At 41.8% G+C, this 10,293-nt stretch overlaps 1 protein-coding gene across 1 annotated transcript; it reads left to right on the top strand.

Annotated features, from left to right (window-relative positions):
- Positions 1 to 3,913: 3,913 nt before the first annotated feature.
- On the top strand, positions 3,914 to 9,341 carry LOC106557187 (phospholipase A2 inhibitor and Ly6/PLAUR domain-containing protein). The gene is made up of 5 exons (XM_014076351.2): positions 3,914 to 4,032; positions 5,448 to 5,573; positions 7,669 to 7,824; positions 8,037 to 8,183; positions 8,467 to 9,341. Exons 1-5 carry the CDS (start codon positions 3,978 to 3,980, stop codon positions 8,625 to 8,627), a joined length of 645 nt encoding a protein of 214 aa, XP_013931826.2. The 5' UTR covers positions 3,914 to 3,977; the 3' UTR covers positions 8,628 to 9,341.
- The last annotated feature ends 952 nt before the right edge of the window (positions 9,342 to 10,293 follow it).

Below are 10,293 nucleotides of genomic sequence, written 5' to 3'. Positions count from 1 at the left end.
TGTGGGTGTGGCCTCCTTTGTGGGAGTGGCTTGCCAGCCATGTGACCTGGTGGGAGTGACTTGCCGGCCATGTGTTCTCTCTCTCTCTCTCTCTCTCTCTCTCTCTCTCTCTCTCTCTCTTTCCTTCCTTTTGTTTCTCTGTCTCTTTTTCCTTTTTTTCTTTCATCTCTCTTTCACTTTTTCTTTCTTTTTTTCTTTTTTATTTCTTTCTTTCTTCCTTTCTTTCTCTTTCTCTCTCTGTGTGAGTCTCTGTGTGTGTGTGTGTTTGTGTGTGTGTGTGACTGTCTGTCTGTCTGTCTGTCAGTGGTGGGTTTCAAAATTTTTTGGAATCTCTTCTGTAGGTGTGGCCTGCTTTCCGGGTCCACTGGTGGAACCTCTTCTAACCGGTTCGGTAGATTTGACGAACCGGTCCTACTGAACTGGTGCGAACTGGTAGGAACCCACCTCTGCAACTGACACTCCTGAATGGATTATAGGGAACATAGACAGTGGAGGGGCAGACATAGAAATATGACTCCCAAACAGACCATTTGCATCTCCTAAAATAATAGCTATTCTCAAATCTGCTGGGTTTTTTTTAAGCAAATTTACCAAGCCAGGGTGTTATTGCAAAATATCCATCCAGTGGAAAGCAATCCACTGTAACTGGTAAACAGGTCAAGGGAACAATGTCTGTCCACTATGTAAACATTCAGAGCAATATGAAAATTCACTCTTATCCCAAATCTTCCATTGCAAAAACAAAACAAAACACCCAGTGGCTTCATGACTATTTTGTGCAGCTACTCAAGAGCCGAGGTGGCGCAGTGGTTAAATGCAGCACTGCAGGCTACTTCAGCTGACTGCAGTTCTGCAGTTCGGCTGTTCAAATATCACCGGCTCAAGGTTGACTCAGCCTTCCATCCTTCTGAGGTGGGTGAAATGAGGACCCAGACTGTGGGGGCGATATGCTGACTCTGTAAACTGCTTAGAGAGGGCTGAAAGCCCTGTGAAGCGGTATATAAGTCTAACTGCTATTGCTATTGCTAAGTGGATTTCTCCCAAGGACGTGTGACAAACCATGTATGTTCCTACCACAAAGGAGAGGCACAAATGGGCAACGGCATTATAAAGTTCAATATCACCACACAGAAGTGTTGCCTTGCTTCACAATTATTTGAGAGCATGTTTTTTTTTTAACATATAGACAGACAGCTTTATTTCCGTTAGAGTTTGAAAATTGAAAAAGTGGGAAGGAAACTGGAGCTTCATTGGTAAGATTTACAATGCTTTGGGGCTAAGCATTTTTGGGGATTTGGCACTAATTTAAAATATAGAGGTGCAGGCTAAATCAGGGGTGTGTTGTTTTTCTCTCAACGATCCATTTTCTCTAAATCGTAATGCAAATAAATTTTGGTGACAAAATTTGCATCTGTGTATTCTCCTATGTATTTTCCTATGGGAAGTTTGAACACACACAAGAAGACAGCTTCGATAACTAACATTATCTCTTCTATGGTCATCCATTCTGGAGTCAATTCAGCTATACCCTTAGTCTCTTTTCCTCTACCAAGTGGGTGCATGATGTGGTTTTAATCTATTCTCTGTTCTTTTTTAATTCCTTATATTTTCTTAAGATTTGTTTCTTTCTGTAAGCCGCCCGGAGTCCTTCGGGATTGGGCGGCCTATAAATCTATTAAATACAATATAATACAATACCATATTTCCATTATTTTTTGTCACATCCTCCTCCCCAAACGAAATGACTTTAAGGAGATATCTAGAGCTCTTCATAAATGCTGGAAAAGGGTTTTGTATCTCAGTTCTGGCTGTGTATCCCAGATCTCAAGGAGGTGTCCTCCATCCCTCATTGCATTTTTTTTCTCTTCCTCTTTCAGCTCTTTTTTTTGGGGGGGTGTCTTTTCACGGCTTCTTTCTCTACTTTTGATAGCCATATTTGTGGAGGAGGATATAGAGCAAGGAGTGTCAAACTCGGTCCCACCCACGGGGCTGGATCTGGCCCACGGGCTTTTTAGATCTGGAAACAGAAAAGAACCCTGGAAACAGAAAAGAACCAGCCCGCGGTGTCTCTACCAGCAAAAGTGGAGCTCAGGAGAACCACCCATTTTTGTTGGCAGGGGGTTGCAGGAAGCTATCGCAGCTGAAAATGGAGCTCAGGAGCCTGTTTTCACTGCAGTTGTCCCCCGACACAAGTAAGGTCGAGCTGGCCACACCCACCCTGGCCCCCTTGACCCTGAGGTCAAAGACAACCCTGATGGAGCCCTTGATGAAAATGAGTTTGACACTCCTGATATAGCGACACTGGACAGAATTGTGTTGAGGATTGTAAGGGAAGGGAGTTGTTTAGAAGGAGGATCAAACCAAAGTCTATGGATCAAAGTATCTTTGGGATCAAAAAGAAAATCTGTTTCTCCCTCGAACCCACAAAAAGACAATTTTTCAGTGGAAAAAAAAGTCAATCGCCATTACTGTCATGAGTAGCAAGAGTCCGAAACTGTTCTCAAACTAGGGGCTGGAAATTTGAAAATGTAGTGCTACTTCAAACACTGGGACAAGGCCTCACCAGTTCAGCAAACACTCGCTGTTGTAAACATACAATTCTAAATCTGATCGACATACTGAGGGCATCAAATCCTAAATTAAATTCCATGTACAGATCAAACTATACAGAGGACTACCTCTGGGAGGCATCACCGAAGGGAGCATGTTGGCCTTTCTTTCCAACATCACTGCTGAAGCTGTCCACTGAGGAAAAATGGAATTACTGCAAATCAGTCCTTCAATCAACTCTCCTCATCCTCAAAATTGGTCCAGTAGAAGACAAAGGTCACAGAGAGTTATAAAAGACACCAATACAGATCTTGACAAAGGCCACTTGTATGACCAACCAAGGCTATTTCCATCCCATACCTGAAGCCAATTGAAATGGCTCAGATTTCAGCCACTCTGTAATTGGTCCCTCATCACCATCTCAATAATCTCCACTGAAAAAGGAAGAATGGTGATTGGTCAGTGAGTTACATAGCACCTCTGAATCCAGGGCAGGAAGAATTATAATGACAATTATAAGAAGCAAAATATCATTTCATGTAATCTTAAATTATAACTGTACCTGAATCTTTATTTCTTGTACAAAAGAGTGGGATATCAATAAATGTAGTTATAGATCATAGAACTAAGGGCCAGAAACTAAAATCTATGTACAAAAATAAAAATATAATAATGGTAATGTTCAGAGACTTATCACTAATATACAGTCTAACAAAGTACTGACTGTTATACCATGTTTCCCCGAAAATACGACAGGGTCTTATTTTATTTCGACCCCCGAAATAAGCACTTGGTCTTATTTTGGGGGCAATCTTATTATTTTTGAGGTGCAGGAGGCAACAAACATGGTCACCTCATGGCTACTGCAGTATTGCAATATTTTGGGGAGGGCTTATTTTCAGGGTAGGGCTTATTTTAGCACATGCGCTCAAAAGAACAATTGGGCTTATTATCCAGGGAGGTTTTATTTTCAGGGAAACAGGGTATTATGCACAACTTAGGGTCAGAAAAAAGTTCCAAAACCATCCAAATAAATGAATGTGTTGATTGCGGTGAAACATAGTAAAGATGGGCAAAAGGATACAAATCAGATATAGAGAATAATAAGAGGATATAAAATCAGCTTTGGAAGTTAGGCGAAGCCCCTTAGAAAAAGCAGAGTAAGATGTAGAGATGAAGTAAACAAGAACTCACATCCCCATTTGACTGCCGAGCAAAGTTTATTTTGTGTATATATTCTAAGAAAACCACTATCTTTCCTAATGGAATTGGGCTTCTGCCCTGCCTGAGTTTGCTATCTCTGCCAGCCAATCATTTGTGACCCTACATTCCACCTCCCCCAGCTGATTCTTCATAAACATTTCCCCACTTGCAAAGCTGAGCAGTAGGTGCCCTCAGGAAAGGCAGCGGAGTTGACTTCTACCAACATGAGGGCAGCTGGAATTCTTGTCTTCTGTCTCTTCTCCTCCATCCTGTCAACAGGTAAGAAATTTAATTTCCTTGAAACTGAAATATAGAAACTTCAGGAAACTCGAAGAAAGGGATGGAGGGCAGGCAGGTTGAGGAGGCCTCTGGTCAATTCTTCTACTACAGGTCCATTTGTTCTGTGGCCATCTGAAGTTAGAACAGGACAAAATTTGAGCATTCGGCAGCTGGCATGAGTTTACATCCATTGCAGTGTCCTGGGGTATAAGGCCACCATTTGCAACTTTCCTGACCAGCAGCTTTTGACAAGCAGCGTCAATGGGGGGAGGGAGATGAACAACCATGTGTTTCACTTAAAGACTGCAGTTATTAACTACTACGAAAAGGTTGTGAAACTGGGCACAACTCACTTAACAATGTTACTTAGTGGCACAAGCTCCAGTTCCAATTGTGGTCCTACTACCTGTAGCGGATGCAGGATTAATGATAATCTCTTCAAAGTATCAAGAGAGCCAATTTGGTGTAGTGGCTGAAAGTTTTGGATTAGGAATGAAATTATGAGTCTAGTCATTCATGAGGAACACAAACTAGGCAAGTGACATTCGACCATTGGATCAAAAAATAGACAATTGATTCTCTCTCAGCCAGAAGAAGTTATTGGCACGTCACATCTTAAATGTGCCCAAATCCTGCATCACCAGGAATCAAGAGCCAACGCTGATATCAAAAATTAGGTTCCACCACAAATGCGCGCACAACAAAAGCGCGCCTGACTAAACCGCGGTGTCTAAAGCGCGGTGACAAAACCGTGCGACGAATGAGCAACTAATTAGCCCCAAAGCGCGCCAACAAAAGCGCGCTGACAGAAGCGCACTGTAACGTAACCCTCAACCTAACCCTCAACCTAACCCTCAACCTAACCCTCAACCTAACCCTAAACCTAACCCTAAACCTAACTGTAAATCTTACCTTAAATGAAATCGCGCTTCTGTCAGCACGTTGTTGTCGGCGCGCTGTTGTCGGCGCGCTTTTGAAATCGCGGTTTTAGTGCCGCGGTGTTGTCGGCGCGCTTATGACGTTCGGGCTTTTGATGGGTCACGCAAAAATTATTCAGAACTCACAGACATTCAGAATTCAGGTTTTTGCAGAAAAATAGCCTCAGCCAGCATCCAAATGGCTTCTTCACAAAACTGGTCTACAGCATAAATACCAAACAATGGGATGATCCAGTGTCATATTAAAATGTTAGGGGTCTGAGAGGATGAATCTCTCCCTTAGTCTCAATTTGTCTTCCATTTCCACAAGCTGATCTCTTCTCCCACCTTTTCAAAGATCTCCAGCAGAAAAACCACAGACATGCTTAGTAAACCAGATTACAACAGGAGTCTTGAATTGTAAACGCTAGGATAGCAGCATATTCAAAGGTGACATTAATCATTGGCACGACTTCTATTCGAATCTTCTATTTGTAGTGACATCTCTGAAATGTCAGACGTGTTTTTCCCCTGTGAATGACTGTGAAGGAGATAATGTGAAAGTGGAGGAGTGCAAAGAAGATGAAGAATTCTGTTATACTCAAGTTTATAATACTACTATAAGTAAGTGAAAACTGAATTTGTTCTCAAACATATCCATCACTTGATTTCTGGACCATCAAGGAATAACCTGAATGTGTTTCTCATTTTTTACATAATTGTATATATTTATTATAATGTAGAACATGAGGGTTAGAAGGAACCTTGGAGGTCTTCTAGTCCAACTCCCTGCTCAGGCAGGAGACACTAGATTAGACCATTTCAGACAAATGACTCTCCAGTCTCTTCTTACAAGCCTCCTGTGTTGGAGTACCCACAACCTTCTTTTTACTAGTAAAGGTAAAGATTCCCCCTCACATGCATACTAGTTGTTTCTCATCTCGGCTTCTAAGCTGAAGAGCCAGTGCTGTCCAAAGATGTCTCCATGGTCATGTGGTTGGCCTGACTAAACACCGAAGGCACACGGAGCACTGTTTCCTTCCCACCAAAGTTTTTTCTATTTAAATTTTTTACATGTTTTCGAACTGCTAGGTTGGCAGAAACTGGGGCATGTAACGGGAGATCACTCTTTTATGTGGCACTATGGATTCAAACTGCTGACCTTCTGATCAACAAGCTCAGCATCTTAGCCACTGAGCCACCACATCCCACCCTTTTTACTAGACATACTCAATTCCTGCAACCGTACTTCATAGGTTTTAGACTCCAGTCCCCAAACATCATTGTTGATCTTCTCTGCCCTCTTTCCAGAGTCTCAACATCTTTGCCAATATATATTGCCCATTTCACTCTCAAGCAAGAGTAAAATGCTAACATTTAGCACCTAAGTTGTGCTAAAACATTATTAACTGGGGACTTTCCTTCAGTAACTTCTCTTGGTGATTCATCGAGGGACAGTAATAAGTCCAATGTTATTTGCCAGATGTGACTTTTTAAACTCTGTGAATTGACATGTACACAGGGACAAGAGAGGACAAGTTAGGAAACACACATCCTGATGTAGCAATCTACACTTTGTCCATTTGAATGTCTATCACAAATTGCAAGCTAAACAGAAGGAGTTTAGATTACTTTGTCACAATGCAAGATTCCGCGTTCAGCAAAAGCTCCAGATTCGGCAGTTGCCTGTGCTTCTATATTACTTGGGAATAAATAAATCTTCAAAGGTGTCAACATCTATGTGAAAAGACAGTGAGGTTTAATCATTCAGGTTAGGATTAGGAACCTCAGTTGCAAAGATTAAACTGGCCAGTTATTCTCTGCAGGTCCAAGAACTAGTGTAGTAAGATATATGCTGGGTTGGAAGTTTACTCATTAGTAAGTCAAACTTTCACAACCCAACTAATCTTAGTGATTTTATAGGAAAAAGTAACAAGTGGGAGTGCTTTGAGCTCCCAGAGAAAAAGGATACACATTTCACGCACTCTACATGGGGCTGCCTCTGAAAAGTGTTCGGAGACTACAACTAGTCCAGAATGCAGCCGCGCGAGCGATATTGGGTGTACCAAGGTACACCCACATCACACCTATCCTCCGCAAGCTGCACTGACTTCCCATTGGTCTCCGAGCGCAATTCAAGGTGCTGGTTATCACCTTTAAAGCCCTACATGGTCTAGGACCCAGATATCCGCGAGACCGCTTCTGCCACATACTTCCCAACGACCGATAAGATCGCACAGGGAGGGCCTTCTCCAGGTGTCGTCAGCCAGACAATGTCGGCTGGCAACTACCCGGGGGAGGGCCTTCCCTGTAGCTGCTCCGACCCTCTGGAATAAACTGCCCCCAGAGATCCAGACCCTACCCACTCTCATGGCCTTCCGTAAGGCTCTTAAGACTTGGCTATTCTGGCAGGCCCTGGGCTGTTGAACTCACGTTTGAGTTCCAGCCCCGATTAGACTGGGTGTATGTTGTGGTCTTTTTTAATCTATGTTTCTGTGTTTTTAACTTTTATTTTTAAATGTATTGTTGTAAGCCACCCAGAGTCCTTCGGGATTGGGCGGCCTATAAATTTATTAAACATCAACATCAACATAAAGTGGAAAAAAGGCACGTATTTAGCTATTTCTTCCAAAACAGAACAGCCAAATGAACTTGTTTGATAAGCATTTCTTCATTTTCTGCTGACTTCCATATTCCTTTTTTTAATTCCCTTCAGCAGCCAATGGTTCAGTGAGTTTAATTATGAAGGAATGCTCAAAACGTGAGCTGTGTTATGAGGGCTTCTTCAGTACCACAATCATAGAGGGTAGATTTGAAATAACCAGAGGTAACTGTTGCCAGACTGATCTCTGTAATGCAGAACCGCTTCCAAAGTGTAAGTATCTACACTTTCATACATTCTTTTCAAACTCTAGAGTTTTTTTTTTAACTCTTATTTTTTTTGCAAAAAATCTTGGGCTCCTTGATTCCATCTGAGCTGGAATTGAACTCAGGTACATGAAAAAATGTGAAGTTGGAGGAGGTTGTGAATTAAAGGGTTACTGGTGATCATGAAACTTTGCTAACTGGAAAATTTGCTTCCTCCAGTGGAAAAATATGAAGAGTTTCAACCAAATGGGTTACAGTGCCCAGGCTGCTTTGCACAAGATGAGGATTCTTGTGAAGCCAATCAATCTGTAGCCTGTGTCGGTCAAGAGGATCGGTGTCTTAACCTTTCTTTTATCACTGAGTCTTGTGAGTAGATATTTGCTTCCTTCCTCCCTTCCTCCCTTCCTTTCTTCCTTTTTTTTAAAAAAAGGAAGATGATCTATTTGGAGAAGCTTTATCATGCATTTAATGCATGGTAACCAGATTTAAATGCATCAGGTTTTTCAAAGATCTTTATTGTTCCATAAATGCTACAAGAATATCAAGGCCAAACATAAATATAAATAACAAAGAAACCATCTGTATTACTTTATAATATCCACACTATAGAGTCTCAAATGTACCTTTTCTGTCTTTTTCTTACCCCCAGATGATAATTCCACTGAAAAGCTCACTTACCAAGGATGTACGACAAAGAATTCATGTTCCTTCCCTCTAGGAGCATTTGAGATAGCCAGTGGGCTGATTCAGCTCAATGTCACCACCCTGGAATGCAGAAATGCAGCTTCTTCTGAACCTGACCATCAGTGAGGGTTGGGAAGTGGCGAGCCTTCTTTGCAATTATTGTAAAAATTTGTAAAAGATGAGAAAGTTGGAGCTTTAATAGTGAATTAAGTAGAGTTTGGAATCAAAGATGTCTATGAGTCTTACCTTGGTCAGTAGGGGAAAGCCCTTGATCGTACACACAACATGGGAATTCTCCCCAATGATATCAGTCAGTTCTCTGTCTTGGCAAAAATAATTTCTCCTTGGTTCTCTGTTGCTTATCTCCTTGCTTCTTATCCTGCCTTCAGATGTTTTGGAGGATATGTTGACCCCCAATACTAGTGGCAGCCCCTCAAATATTGGAACACTGCTATCATGTCACCCCTAGTCCTGCTTTTTACTAGACGTACCCAATTCCTGCCACCATCCTTCATAAGCTTTAGCTTCCAGTCCCCTAATCATCTTTGTTGCTCTTCTCTACACTCTTTCCAGAGTCTCAACATCTTTGCTCGCGTATATCACCCATTTCACTCTCAAGCAACAGTAAAATGCTAACATTTAACTAACATTTAGCATCTAGGTTATGCTAAAAGAGAATGTGTGTGAAATACAGATTTTGGCATGTATATATCAGTGGTAGGTTTCAAAAATTTGGTAGTGGTTTAGGATATGGAGGTGCAGGCTAGCTCAGGGGTATGTGGTCTTTCTTTAATGATCCATTTTCTCTCAATTGTAATGCAAATAAATTTGGTGACAAAAGTATTTGTGTCTGTGTATTCTCCTATGGGAAGTTTGAATACACAGGAGAGGACAGCTTCCATAAATTACGCATTCCCTCCTCTATTGTCATCTATTCTGGAGTCAATTCAGTGATACCCTTAGTCTCTTTTCCTCTGGCATACTTCCATTCTTTTTCTTTTGTCACATCCTCCTCCCCAAATGAAATGGATTTAAGGAGATAGCTAGAGCTCTTCATAAATATTGGAGAGGGGCTTTGTAACCAAGTTCTGCTTGTGTATCCCAGATCTCAAGGAGGTGCCCTCTATCCCTCATTGCATTTTTTTCTCTTCCTCTTTCAGCTCTTTTTTTGGTGTCTTTCTCTAGTTTTGATGGTCATATTTGTGGAGGAGGATATAGAGACGCTGGGAAGAATTGTGTTGGGGATTGCAAGGGAAGGGAGTTGTTAAAGAGGAGGGTCAAAGCAGAGGCTGTGAATCAAAGTATCTCTGGGGTCAAAAAAGGATCTGTTTCTCCCTTCAATCCACAAAAAAATTCAGTTAGTGGCCATAGTAAAAACCAATCGCCATTACTTTCAAAGCAAGAGTCCACAACTATTTTCAAACTGGGGGCTGGAAATTTGAAAATGTACTTCAAACACTGGGACAAGGTCTCACCAGCCTCACCAGCTCAGGCTCAGCACTAGTGATGTGCGGTCAGCTTTATGGATGGTGAGGCACTTTTTAGATTTGTGGACTTCAACTCCCAGAATTCCACAGCTCATTCAATACCTCATTCACAAAATTGGCCCAGTAGAAGGAATTAATTCTTTCTGCTCACCCCCTCATTTCTACAAGCCATTCACCACTCTATTTCAAATCCAGACAGATGTGGTCCAATAGAAGGAAAGATCATGCCAGTGTAGCTTCGGCCCAGTCTACCCAATGTGAACAGGAAACATTCAGGCAGTTTGGGGAGTGGTGTCAAGTTTGCC

This window comes from Thamnophis sirtalis, unplaced genomic scaffold (assembly GCF_051295495.1).
Source record: "Thamnophis sirtalis isolate CommonGarterSnake01/CBP01778 unplaced genomic scaffold, rThaSir2_p1.2 scaffold_13, whole genome shotgun sequence".
Taxonomy (NCBI): Eukaryota; Metazoa; Chordata; class Lepidosauria; order Squamata; family Natricidae; genus Thamnophis; species Thamnophis sirtalis.
The sequence above is the reverse complement of the archived record's forward strand: the minus strand, read 5'-3'. Positions and strand labels throughout refer to the sequence as shown.

Coding starts and splice junctions, on each gene's coding strand:
- LOC106557187 (XM_014076351.2), top strand. CDS start 3,978: ATGAGGGCAGCTGGAATTCTTGTCTTCTGTCTCTTCTCCTCCATCCTG. Junction 5,574..7,668: donor AGTTTATAATACTACTATAA/GTAAGTGAAAAC, acceptor TCCCTTCAGCAG/CCAATGGTTCAGTGAGTTTA. Junction 8,184..8,466: donor TTCTTTTATCACTGAGTCTT/GTGAGTAGATAT, acceptor TCTTACCCCCAG/ATGATAATTCCACTGAAAAG.